The sequence below is a fragment of the Sceloporus undulatus genome, chromosome 4 (genome assembly GCF_019175285.1).
Source record: "Sceloporus undulatus isolate JIND9_A2432 ecotype Alabama chromosome 4, SceUnd_v1.1, whole genome shotgun sequence".
Taxonomy (NCBI): domain Eukaryota; kingdom Metazoa; phylum Chordata; class Lepidosauria; order Squamata; family Phrynosomatidae; genus Sceloporus; species Sceloporus undulatus.
Window position 1 is genome coordinate 247,955,310 of NC_056525.1, and position 14,025 is coordinate 247,969,334.

General features: G+C 44.5%; 1 protein-coding gene across 1 annotated transcript in view; it reads right to left on the reverse strand.

Moving 5' to 3' along the window:
* LOC121929179 (protein brambleberry-like) overlaps nt 1–13,752 on the reverse strand; it is a 41,858-nt gene extending 28,106 nt beyond the window's left edge. Inside the window, exons 1-3 of the mRNA XM_042464488.1 lie at nt 13,703–13,752; nt 11,085–11,345; nt 9,535–9,663 (exon numbers count right to left, since the gene is read on the reverse strand). Coding sequence (XP_042320422.1) covers nt 9,535–9,663; nt 11,085–11,288 — 333 coding nt within the window. The 5' untranslated portion in view covers nt 11,289–11,345; nt 13,703–13,752. The remainder of the gene's footprint in view (nt 1–9,534; nt 9,664–11,084; nt 11,346–13,702) is intronic.
* Nucleotides 13,753–14,025: the final 273 nt, after the last annotated feature.

The following is a 14,025-nucleotide window of genomic DNA, read 5'->3' on the forward strand; positions in this document are numbered from 1 at the left end:
GAGTACAGTGTGAGCCTTAGCTAAAAACGCCAGTATGATCCTACGCTGATCAATAGGAGTGTAGGTCTATATCGAGAGAAGTAATAGTACCATTCTCTTCTGTTTGGTTAGACCTCACCTGGCGTATTGTGATCCAGTTTCTGGCATCACAGTTTTCAGAGGATCTTGACAACACAATATGTCCAAAGGAGGGCAACCAAAATGGTTAACAGGGTAACGCCATGCCTGTGATGGGGGCTGGGTATGATTAGCCTGGAGAACCGAACGCTAACGCGGGTGATCTGATGGCCATGTTGAAATATTCAAGGGTACAGCATATGGAGCAGGGGGGTAGGCAACCCTTTGGAGCCGGGGGCCGGGTTGCTGTCCCTCAGACCACTGGGGGGCGAAGCCAACTAAATAAATAAAAAATAAAAATAAAAACTTTAAATAATAAATAAGACCAGGACAATGTAGGACAAACTTTTCCAAAATGGGGGAAGGGCACTTTTTTAATAAAACGTTAAGGACCACACGAACCAAATTTGCTGATTTTTAAAAAAATGTTAAGATAAATGCATGTTTCTGCGTCTTCTCTTAGACAATGCCCCACCTGCCCCTGCGCAAGACGCCAACAAAGGGCCCTGGCGGCAATCGGCGGAGGGGACCGGGCTGGGCGGTCCAAGGCCCTCGCCGGGCCGCCTCCGGCCCTCGGCCGCAGGTTGCCTACCCCGAAATATGGAGGATGGAACAGCTGTTTTCTGCTGCTCGAGACTAGGGACCAATGGAGGCAATGGATGCAACGTACCAGGAAAAAGAGGTTTCACTTAAACATTAAAAAGAACTTCCTGTCCATAAGAGCTGTTTGGATACGTGGGAAGATGCTGCTGCTGCCTCAGAGCATGCGGGAGTCTCTTTCTTGGAGGTCCTTAAGAGAGGCTGGACGACATCTTTTGGAATATTTGCTTTTGATTTGCCTTTCCTACGTTGCAGGGATTTGGGACTAGATCCTTGAGGTCTCTTCCAACTCTATGACACTATAATGAACAGTGCATAGTTGAACTATGGCAATTTCTCCTATTGAAATTATTTTGTTAGTTTTGCCCCAGCTTTCAACCTGTTAAGCGTCATTTTGAATTTTGATCCTGTCCCTGGGGGTATTAGTACTCTAATTTGGTGTCATCTGCAATTTGATAACGCAGCCCCCCATTTTTCATCCAAGTAGTTGATAACAAAAAGATTTTGAAACAGCACTGGGCCCAGGAACAGATCCCCTTGCTCCCATAGTCACTTCTGTCCATGGATGAAGGGGGGGGCGGGGCCGTTCTTTACTTTCAGGAGTGGAAGTCACATGGCAATGCCTGTCCCTTTGTTCCACTCATCGACATGCATTTCCAGATTCTTTGGGGAGGACCTGGCCCAGCTCTCAATCTGTTTGTTTCTGTCCTTGTCAACGGCCCCGTGACGCTTCTGCCCCGCCGCCCGTTCCCTCACGCAAGCAATGTATTAACTGTTAATCACACTCTTCCGCCTTACGAGGAAGGCCCTTGCCCACCAAGTTTGCCCCGCCCCCCAGTGATAGGTTTGCTTCGGGTTGCCCGAAGGCGGAAGTAAATAACTCTAGGTGGCTTATTTCTGTTTCTGGAGCCTGGGTGGCGCGTGTTCAATGGCCTGTACTGCAGCCAACTCACTCAAAACCACAAGGTTGCGAGTTCAGACCAGCAAAGGCTCACGTGACCAGGCTTGCATCCTTCCAGGAGGATCGCTAAAATGGTACCCGTTTTTGAGGGCAATTACTTACGTTGTAAACGCTTAGGCGGATGAAGTGGTATATGTATAAATGAAGCTTGTTTGTTGTTTTGTTAGCACTGCTCTAAAGCTTCGAGTGTCACGCATTGGAATTGAAGAAATTTGGGCATGTGGACATTGGAAAATGAAGTAGGGTTGAAGAGAAGATGAAGAGAAGTCAAGACCATACTTGCCTGCAAATAGCAAACACCAAGACACCGGGAGTGGAGACAATAAAACCTAAGGAACGCATGGTTGGCTCCGAGCGCAATGACACACAAGGACTAGGGGCGTGGCACGCGGAAGGCCCAGGTATCGTGAAAGGAGGAAAGTCATTATCAGAGGCCAGGAGGAAATAGCTGCCTGCAGAATGCGATAGATGGAGCTCAGACGAACCTGGAGACAGAGGAGGTGTAGCAGAGCAGAAAACAAGAAAGTCATTTCACTTCCAAATGTCACTTGGGGTTTGAGTTCCTTTAAGGCTTTTTTATCAGAACATTCTATGCCACGGTGCACACTTGATCTGACAATAAAGATCGGAGACTGCAGGAGCAGAACAAACATTTCCCAGACTCTGAAGTAAAACCACACCCTACAACACACTTTCGGAGTCCTCTATCAGAACATAAACAAAGTAGTGAACAAAAAACACAGCCGTGTGAGCTAAATAAAAAGGAACACATCAAGTAGGCAAGCCAAAAAACAACCAAACATAGACATGCTCTTGCATGTGCTCACTGCATAAATATGACATTAATGCCAGTAGAGCAATGTGGGCCTGACAAAGCAGAGAATACAGGCATATTACTTTCTTGATCTAGAAACTAACTTCTGTGATGCACCAGAATTGCATGGCCTTTAGTGCTGCATCATACTGTTGATCATTGTCTGCTAGAACTCCTAGACCCTTCATATTAGTCTTGTTAGCCGGGTGTTCCCAGCGCCTATATCTGTGAATTTCATTTCATTTCATTTTCTTTTTTCTTGCTAAGGCAGGTACCTTACTTCATTCCTTCAGGAAATGAGAAGAGCCATTGTTGAGCACCTTTGGGTTTGGCGTTGTCAACAACCATATCTTGGAGATGGGGGGGCCCAAGTCTAAAAACAAAATTATTTCGTTCATACACCTTATAAACACTAGAAGAGGTCATTATGCAATATTTTAAATAATTTCTAGCATGAAACAATCCATAATAGAAAGCAAAGAGGGCCCTACCTCAGCACCCCTGAAAGGACCATTTTTAGTTTTTGGATATTCTCGATTGGAGGAATCCAGGGAAGGAAGATGAAACCTTTATTATGGATGGGAGACTGCCAACAAAATACCAGGTGCTGTTGGTATACAGTATTTCAGAGGAAGAAAGAGGCCCTATGAAATAAAGTCAATACAATCAAAAGGACACTTGAAGGCACATACATGCAACACAGGAGGACAGTTACCTTTCTGACTATACAAGATGCAATCCCAATGCTCAGTTTTACGCCCAGTTTGATGAATCGTTGAAAGGTGCTGCAGCCGCCTTCCACATTGCTCTGGCATGCGTCCTGGTGTAAAGCACCAGTCCCAGCTCTCGTCATCTTTTGCCGCTTCCCCACATCAACTCATCGTAATTACGGGGTCTGGTTCTGATAGGCACAAACACTCTCATTGGTCTCTGAACAAAATGGTAGCGGAGAGGGGGGTTGGCTTTTTAATAGAATCTTTCAGAGACAATAACTGTCGGGTTAGGAATGAGGAGAATGGTAGGGATCTGCTTTCTGTTACAAACCTATTTGGAGTAGTCACCTCCTGCGCTCGTTTTGCACTGGGTCAGGTCCCTGAGGATGGCTCGGTGGCCCTCTTGCAAGTCTGCATCCTGGCTGTTCAGGGACTGCTCACATTTCTGTAGAAAGAGGGCTACCAGCAATCCAACTGTTGGAATTCCTTTCCCAACCCTCAGGCCATATTCAAAAGGGGGCGGGGGACCAGGACCAAAGTTGTGCAACACCTTTAAGATTACTAAATCAACTTTAACATAAGCCCTGTGAATTGTTGTGCAACAGGGATTATACAATGAATACAGTGGTTGGTAAAATGGTATCCCTTATATAAAAGGCAGAACCAAGGTGTGCTTTTGGGGGGGATATTCAACATGGATGGTTGAATCTGTAGATATGGAGGGCCAGCTATAGCCATGTTTTCTCAGATGCTCTGAGATAATCTTAGAAGTTCAATGTGTTTGTGTAGTCCATGTATCTAAAGGTAGGACTACAGAAAACAACCTGGTTAATCAACCTGGGGTTAACAGCTTTCTTCTTACTCATTTCTCTTTCATTGACTTTCTTCTCCACCATCCTCCATCAAACATCCCTAACTTTATTACATCCTACCTTTTGGGACTCAAAATGGCCACAAAAAGACAGTAGTTAAAAACATTGGAATGGAGATGAAAAAAACAGCAGTAATAACAAACAGAATTAAACTAATTAAATCTTATTTAAAATCATTCTTAAATACAGTACGCACAAGAGAGTCCTTTTACAATGTATGGTAAAATGAAGAAGAAATATTGCTTAATTATTAGCTAAAAGTTGCAAAAAAAAAATGAAAGTAGAAATAACACTAAGACCTAAATTATTCTCTTAAGTACGATTAGATTTAGAAGCCAGACTGAGAGAAAACATAGAGCCTGGAGTGCCTTCAAGATTGCAAATGCAATACATCTCAGTGCTGCCACATTTTCTTCTAGTTGTCTCAAAGATGCTACAAGATCTCTTTACATACTGATTTTACAGACTAACATGGCTAATACTTTGAATTTTCTCCTATACGTTGTCATGATTGAATTTGTTTGATGGCATGTATAACAAGTTTGAGATTCACTAAAAGACCCTAAGAATCTCCTCCCCCCAGCCTTAGCTGCTTTGGCCGGCCTGCTTCCTCTCCTTGCCCTCACCCATCCTTCTTGTGATGGACTCAATCAAGCTGTGCCACCTGCTGCTGCCCACTGGCAATCAGAGCCTTCTCCTGAGCCAGATGATCCAGTTCTGTGTGATGGACTCTTACTTTTCCTGGCTGCCCTGAAGCGTCTCTTGCTGGGCAGGAGCTTCTCTTGGCTGTCACCACTTGCTGCAAGGACTCCGACGTCAGGGCCTTCAGCTCTTCCTGGTGCTCTGTTCAGGGGAAAGCAACAGAATGTTCTTGCCTGGCCCTTTTGGCCATGCTTTATGTGCTCAGCCCCACATGTCCTGTTTTTATATCTGTGAACCACTGGAGGTTTGGCCCAGTGGTGTCACTAAGGGGGTGTGGGGGATGCGGGAGAGCACCAGTTGACACCATAAGGTGATACCACTGCTCTGAAACACCTACTTTTGGGCAGAAATGGCCGGTGGCATTCATTTGCTTCCCTTTAAAATGCTTTAAAGATGAGTGGGAGTGGAGGGAAGCTCAATGGAGAGAAGGAGATGCCCCAGAATGTTTCAATTTTAATTTTTAAGAAAATTTAAGTTTTTGATTTTTTAAAAATATTCTTTAACATTTCTTTAAAAAATCACATTTAATCAAAATCTTCACTATGCATATGTAAATACATTTAGGTTGTGGAATTGTATTTGCAATTTGAAGTATAATTTATGTTGCTAGTTGTTTATGTCACAACGATAGCATTACACTGAGTGCTATATGGGATTATGATTTATGAGTATATGAGTGCAAAAAAAGATTGCTAAGGATTCTGCAGTGGTGTGAAACAGGAGGCTATCAATGGGGGGATGACACCATGTGTTACCGCACCCAAGTGACACCAACCCTGAGTGACACCTCTGTTTGAGCCAACCAGATCTGAGCCAACTTATTTCTCAGAGCATGGACTGCTTTCATGGCCACTGTGCCCTTTGCTTCTGGCTTTCTCCGAATAGTTGTGCCAAGATAGTTCATCAACACAATTCCAGCCTAGAAATTGGACCTAAAAGCAATACAGCCAAGGACACTTACACGCTGTGTTTAACATGGCTGGATCATGGCACTAAGAATAAACAGTCCACATTCATCCAGTCCAACGGTGTGCAAAGGGAGTGGGGCCATTAGAATCAAGGGCCATCCAGTCCAACCCCCTCTGCCATGCAGGAAATCCAATGAAAGCATCCCCAGACAGATGGCCATCCGCCTCTGTTTAAAGACTCTAAGGAAGGGGGACTCCACTACACTCTGAGGAAGGAGTTTGTTCCACTGTGTTGAACAGCCCTTACTGTCAGGAAGTTCCTCCTAATGTTGAGGGTGGAATCTCTTTTCCTGGGCTTCTCTTTGGTGGGCCACACCATTGTGTTTCGGAGTGCCAGAATACATTCATCCTTCTGGCTGCCATTTTGTATGATTTATGCCAACTTTGTTTGTTTTTCAGTGAGCTTTGGGGGCTCGGGTGTGGGGGGGAAGAAAAAACAGCTGCATTGTGGCAACTTGGATCGTTTTTGCTAGTTTTCACCCAAAAATTAACAGGAAAATGTTTTTAATTTTTGAGGAGAGGCTGGGAGTTCAGGTTCACACTTTGGGGTCCATGGCCACATTTGGCCACGCCAAATCAAGAGTTGGAAAGAGACCTCAAGGGCCATCCAGCCCAACTCCAGTGACCTAGAGTTACCTTTCACTGAGCATACTGGGAACGTAGGAATTTGTGCCACTGCGCTCGACCTGCAGGATTTCATGCTCCCTGCCGGCCGCAGTGGAGACCAAGGCATTGACGTATGCTCTGCCCGGCGCTTGAACTGCAATCTGACGGGGTGGCATAGCAGACGCGCGGGCACGGTTTGCTCACTATGTGATAAGCGTCCAGGTGTTCTGGATCCATCTCTGCTGTGCATTCAGCCAGGGTCTGCGGAGGAGGGAAGGGAACATCAGCATCTACAAACAGCTATGGATATCATACAATTCATTTCAGTTTTTTACAGGGGGTAGAAATGGGAGCTGTTTGTTTAGATGCACTGCTTCCCTCAGACCTCAAAGTTCGCAGGAAGGAAAAATGTGTATCTGGGGTCTGAATGCTGTTGCATTCTAGGAACAGCTCTAAGAAAAAGCTGTGATAAGCTACTTTTAGCAAAGCAGCAGAGTTATAAATAGTGTTTTAAAAACCAAATGCAGACTAGGGAAAGAGGGTTGCTGCCGAGTGTTCGTTTTCTATAAGTATACACCAGGACAGCCTTCTCAGAGGTTGCAAAGTATTTTTAGGACAGCAACAGCTATCGTCCAAAAAGGTTAACTGGCTCTATTTGGATATACAGATGATTCCAACAATCATGTGGCTTTCATCAGCAATATTATTCAAAGGGGATTTGTCACTGACTTCCTCTAAGGCTGAGAGAATGTAACTTGCCCAGGGTCACCTAGGAGGGTCTCCATGGCTGATGGGGATTTGAACGCTGGTCTCACAGAATCCTAGGTGGAATGTGGATTTTACTTATTTATTTATTTCACTATATAAAATCATTAGCTCTTTGGTTTTCCTACCACTGTTATTGCCGATGACACCCAGTTGTTCTTTCCGCCTGACCTCTTTCCAAGGCCTGAACAGCAAATTTTGTCTTGCCTACAGCTGTCTCGCACAGTGGAGCGCCATCGGCGTTTGAGCTCAACATGTCCAAGACAGACCTTCTTGTCTTTTCCTAAGCAAACCTTCAACCTCCTTTTCTGTCTCTGTGGCAACATCCAGTCACCAGTCCACAAGCCTGCCTGCAGTCTTGCTTTATTTGACTTCTTCTCGTCGTGTTCCTCAGATCCAGACCACAGCCAAGGCTTGTAGATTCTTTTTGAATATTGCAAAATCCGACCCAATCTCTCGCCTTACTGCCAAGATCCTGGTCCATGCTAGTGATTCACAACGTGATTCTGTAACGCCTCCTGGCTGGGCTTCCTCTTTTCTCACCTCCGTCCTCTAATTTCTGTTCAGCATTCAGCTGCGTGCATTATCACTTCCACCCACGCTCTGACCACATCTCTCCTGTTTTGGCATCCCTTCACTGGCTCCCCCCTCCCTTTCCGTCATGTCTAAGCTCCTTGCTCTCGACATTAAACAGCCTCCATGGGCTGGCCCCTCCTTACTTATCACACCATTCTTTCTCCTCACCTTCCCACAGGGCCCTCCGTTCTGGTAATCAAGGTCTCCTGTCCCAGCCCAGGATTTCCTCTGCCCCATCTCGGATTCGCCCTTTCCCCTTGTTGCCCCTCACTCCTGGAAACCTTCTTCCCCCGCGAACAAGAGCCATCACTTCTTTAACCAGCTTCAAAACAGAGCTGAAGACCATCCTGTTCAGAGAAGCGTTCCCAGGCATTGCATAATTGTCACTTGCTTTTTGTTGTTCTTTTGTTGTCTGTTTTATTGAATCATTTCCTGTATTGCTATGTATTTTATATGCATTATCCTACTAGAAAGGCCCCTTCGCCACCACCACTCCCTTCTTCTTTTGTGTCATGTCTTTTTAGATTGTAAGCCTGAGGGCAGGGAACCGTCCAATTAAAAAGATTGTATGTACAGCGCTGTGTAAATTTACAGCGCTTTATAAATAAAGGTTAATAATAAATAATAATATATCCCTCCTTTCTCCCTAAATGAGATACAAGGGTGGATTACAATAATTGTTAAAAGGTCCAATTAAAATACTAACTTACAAAAGTGAAAAAGGAATTAAACATCAGTGTTATTAAAAACTGGACTGAAAACAGCTAAAACATTTAAAATACATTTAAAACACAGTTCCAATAAAAGATCTCTCTATATAGATGTCTTTCCTTTTTCACAGGGGATCCATTCTGGATCCCTTTGCAAAAACGGAGTTTCGCCTATATTCAAGCCCCACTGGCTTGAATATAAGCATGGGCGCACGCCGTGAGCATGCGCACCATTCATTCTCCCTCCGTTTGTCCCTCGCACATAAGCAATGGACACTGATCCAAAGACTGCGAGAACGGAGGGAGGACTGTGTGTGTGCATATGTATGTGTGTATGTATGTATGTATGTATGTATGTATGTTGTTGTTATTGTGTGCCTCCAAGTCATTTTTGACTTATGGGGACCCTAAGGCAAGCCTATCATAGGGTTTCCTTGGCACATTTCTTCAGAGAGGGTTTGCTATTGCCAACCTCTGAGGCTGAGAGAGTGTGACATGCCCAATGGGTCACCCATATATATATATATATATATATATATATATGCGCTCACATTCACACACACACACACACACACACACACACACACACACACAGAGCGTACACTGGGTGAACTTGGGGAAGTTACATGCTCTCAGTCCCAGGGGAAGGAAATGGCAAACAACAAATCTGAACAAATCTTGCCAAGAAAACCCTAGGATAGGTTTTGTCTTAGGGATGTCATAAGTTGGAAACAACTTGAAGGGACCCAACAACAACAAAAACACAATGTCACACACTGTGACTCCATAATTAAAATTCAAAAGCCTGCCTAAATAAAAATGTCTTCACTTGTCGTTGGGAAGACAGTAGGGAGGGACCCGACCAGACCTCCTTTGGCAGAGAGTTCTACTGCCTGGGAGCAGCCATGGAGAAGGTTCACTCCCAAATCCTCACCAATAGCACTTGCAAATGTGACGGGACTGAAAGAAAGCCCTTCCCTGCAGGTCTCAACATTTGCCCTGGTTTATATGCCTCTGCCTGACCACTCCAGTTCATTAAAGCAAAGAATTCAGCCCAGAGAGCCGTGGGAACAAGGGCTGCTTGTGTATTTCAGGGCAGTGCTATTCTATTCCCAAACGTGGTTACTTACCATGTCTGTGGTGCAGAGATAAGTCCGCCGACCTTCAACGCTGGCTTGACAATTGAACAAGGACACCCCCAGCTTGGCTAGCTGCTCTTCAGTCAGGTCTGTGCAAGATGAACGGAGCTCTGCTATAACCTTGCAGAAAAGACAAGAAGAAAGCCAAAAAGTATTCATGGTACAGCAGGTCCTTGGTTTTCTATCGGGTTTGGTTCCCTCTACTCCCTTGGATACCAAAATCTGTGGATGCTCAAGTCCCATTAAACATAACAGCATAGTAAAATGGTGTCTCTGATATAAAATGTCAAAATCAAGGTTCTCTTTTTGGAATTTATATATATAATTTTAATATATTTCAAGCTGTAAATGGTTAAATCTGTGGATGAAGAATCCATGGATACAGAGAGCCCACTGTAGCAAACATTGGGAGATTCACAAAGTGAACGAGAAAGAAGATGAAGAAAACCATATTTCATTTCACAAAACAGATGCGTTTCCAGGCATTACAGGTTGAGTCTCCCTTATCTGTAATTCTAACATCTGAAATATCCCCAAATCCAAAATTATCCACCTGGGTGGCTGAGAGCGTGACACCTTTGCTATCTGATGGTTCAGTGTACACAAATGTTGATTCATGCACAAAATAATTAAAAATATTATGTATAAAATTACCTTCAGGTTCTGTGTATAAAGTACAGTATTTGCCTTCCAACTAGGCAAAGGAGGAGGAGGGCTGAGTGGGTATAAAAAGCCTTTGTCACAGGTTTTGTTAACTGAGTTATGCCTGTATGCTTGTTTCCTACAACACTGCTCCCTTGACCTATGATGGGGTTGGAGCAATTGCTTCAGTTGGACCATTGATACTTTAGCCTTGCTAACCATCAACAAGAGAGTAACTGTGGTTTCTACCAGAGCCGGGAAACTTACTTTTTTGGATTACAACTTCCAGATTCCCTCAGCCAGCATCAGGGGAAGCTGCAGTCCAAAAGAATATAAATTCTCCAGGCTTACTACTAGAAAGCAGAGTGGAAACCTCTGGGACATACAGCTTCCGACATCTGCATTAAGGCTGGCAGATAAAGATGTTTTAAGAAAAAATTCAGATGGGTTTTTGCAATGGAAGGCTTTAACAAAAGGGCCATTAAGTGCTGTATTGTTTCAAACTGCATTGTTTAACTTTCTAACATCTTTTTTAGAGTTTGTATTTTTAATATGCTGAATAGATCAATTTGGTTTTCACACTGATGTATTGATTTCTGTTTTTAAATTCTAATCTAAGCATGAGTCCCATCTACACTGTAGAAATAATGCTGTTTGACACCACTTTAATTGTCTGGATTCTACTCTACACAATCCTGGGATCTGGAGTTTTGTGAGGCACCAGCAACCTTTGGCAGAGAAGGCAGAAGACCTTGTAAAACGAGAAATCCCAGGATTCCGTCAAATGGAGCTGCAGCACTTAAAGTGGTGTCAAACTGCATTATTTCTACAGTGTAGATGCACTTGCAGTCTTGGGCACAAGGCAGGATATCAATACAGATGAGGAGTAGCAGCCAAACCTTATGGTGACAGGAATCCAGGGGTGACAGATGCAGCCGCTGGGCCTCAGCTAAGAACCTCTCGTCTCCTGTGGTCATCTCAAAAGGAACTTGTGGAAGATTTCCTGGGTTGGGAGCATTTTTTGGGTCTGGAAGAGGGGCTGGAGTCGCACTTCGAGAGAGCCAGCCGAAAAACCCAAAGGAGGGGACAATGAGCAGAAGCATGAAAAAACGGGAGGACGAAGGTCTGGCAATCTTGGGGTGGCATCTTTGGAGGATACCCTGCAAGAGAGAGAAAAGAGCCATGGCAGTTAAAGCAGTGTCAAACTGAATTATTTCTGCAGTGCGGATGTACTCTAAGAGAAAAGCCTCCTCAGAAGATATTAGAGTCCAGTCAAGCTCATATGGGGAAAATGCAGTCCTTTTTCACGTTACTCCAACTCCCAGAATCCCCCCAATGGCATGTCGAATGCCTGGGATTTAACAGACCCAAACACTTACTGCACCTCCCAGAATCCCCCAACAGCAATATTGATAAGACTATATCTGCTCTAACAAGACTCTGCTTTGTTCAAAGGACTTAGTTTTTGATTAGAGAACAATTGATGCAAAGGGAAAGTTTGTGTCCAATAAAACCAGCCAGGCTTTAAACCTCCCATAAGACGCTTTGTTGTTTTTGCTGCAACAGATGGACCCCACGAAATTCTTGTTTTGATAGGATTATACTATCAGTCTTCACAAGAGACTGCAGAGCCAGTTCTACGTTCCAGATAAGTGGCCCCTTTGTAAGACTAAAGAGCAAATCTGAAGTCTGCGTCATCCAGGGCATGGTTTCCAACTGGGACCATTCCATGCTCCCCCCATAGAAAAAGAAAAGCCCACAAGAAGAGCAAGAAGAAGGTGGGTGCTCTCCCATTTGTCCCTAACACACTGAGACTTTGGGCAAGTCACACTCTCTCAGCCTCAGGGGAAGGCCATGCCATACCTCCTCTGGACAAATCTTGCCAAGAAAGCCCCATAAGTCGGAAATGACTCGAAAGCACACAACAACAACAACAACAAGAGAGCCAGTGCTGTGCAGCAGTTGGAGTCCTGTACTGTACTAGGAATCTGGGGCTGCATTCCCACTTGCAAATGAATTGCTTTGTGATCTGAATCAATGGATCAGTTTGGCAGCGGAGCGTGATTCGCGCAACATTTCCCCCGGTCGCATTTTCTTGCCGCAAAATAAAATAAAATAACTCACTTGTGAGTTATTCACATTGACAAATGAATCTATTCGAATTGGACCTGCTCCAGCCGCCCAAAGGGCAAATTTAAATCGATCCCGATCCGCACCTGGCTCACACTTGCGCGGAAACGATTTATCCAAAAATATGCAGAAAAAATCAGCGTCAAAAATTGTGGGTTAAATGGGTCTATTGTGCTTCAGTGATTTGGTTCAAGTGAGAACCAGGGTCATTTAAACTAGTTCAAACTGATTTGTGATCCGGTTTAAAAGGTAGTGGGAATGAGGCCTGGGAGACCAAGGTTTGAATTGCGGCTTGGGCATGGAAACCCATGGGGCGACCCTGGGCAAGTAACACTCTCTCAGCCTCAGAGAGAGGCAATGGCAACCCCCCGCTCTGAACAAATCTTGCCAAGAAAACCCCACATAGACCTTCCTTAAGGTTGCCACAGGTCAGAAACAACTGGAAGGCACACCGCAACACAACACACAAGAGCAGAAGTATCCAGTATTATAAATGTTTGTGGGCTTTTGGGGCTGTGAGGCCATGTTCTAGAAGAGTTTATTCCTGACGTTTCGCCAGCATCTGTGGCTGGCATCTTCAGAGAACGCTGGCATGGAAGTGAGTGGGGTGTGTGTGTGTGTGTGTAGATGCACACACACACACACACACATATATATGTATACAGTGTAACCCTTGGTTGAGAGAAAGGGATTTCCATGTTAATCTGTACAAACAAAAACCCATCAGTGATACCTTTTATTGACCAACCGAAATGCACAATATACTTGTCGCAAGCTTTCGAAACAAGTCTATGGGCTTCTTCTTCATCAGGAAAGATGTTTATTAACAAACAGGAGAAAATAAAAACAATTGGAGATATTAGTCAGATGCTGCCTGTATGTTGTTCCAGTCCTTAGTGAAGAAGGTATGCTGGGGAGGGCATCTTTTGCAGACCTTTAATGAATACATTTATTAAAACTTATTATTATTATTATTATTATTACATGCCGCAATTGGGAGATTTCCAAAGCCCAGGAAATTTAAAGTCCGCTTCTCCATGTTTTTGCATCAGGAACATTTTGTTGGTGTAGAGAGATAAGGCCTGCGGATTCAGCCCAAACTGAAGAAGAATAAAAGTGGTTTTACCGCGGTGATACCTTTATCGGCCGACCAAAATGCGGAATACGCCACGGAGCTTCGACTTTTTGCCGACTTCGGAAGATTGGCTTTTAATTGGGGAATTTTAATATTTTTATTTTTAATTCACATTTTTTTTATTTTGGGGGAGGTTTTAATTTAGGAATATATATATATTAATACCAAATGGACCCAGGTTCCTCTTCCATCCCTAAGGAGGTGGGAAGCAAGGCTCAAGTGTTGTTGTTGTTGTTGTTGTTAAGTACCTACCAGTCCAGAAGCAGCAGCGGCTCTTCCTTGAAGGAGCCTCCCAAAACCCGCATTTCAAACCTTCCCGGGCGAGGCAGCCACCAAACCATTCATAAAAACTCCCCTGTGACGTCACAGGCGGCTCGGCCAATCCGCAGCTGGACGCCGACCAATCCCAAGCAAGCAGGCGAGGAAGGGGGCGTTTGTAACGGAGAGGCGGAGGAGAAAAAAACGAACGGACAACAATCCACCAATGAGCAGGGAGCGGGGCTCGCGCTTTAGCCAATCAGCGTCGCTCTCGCTTTCGTTGGAGGAACGGGAGAGAAAGAGTGGCTCCGATTGGC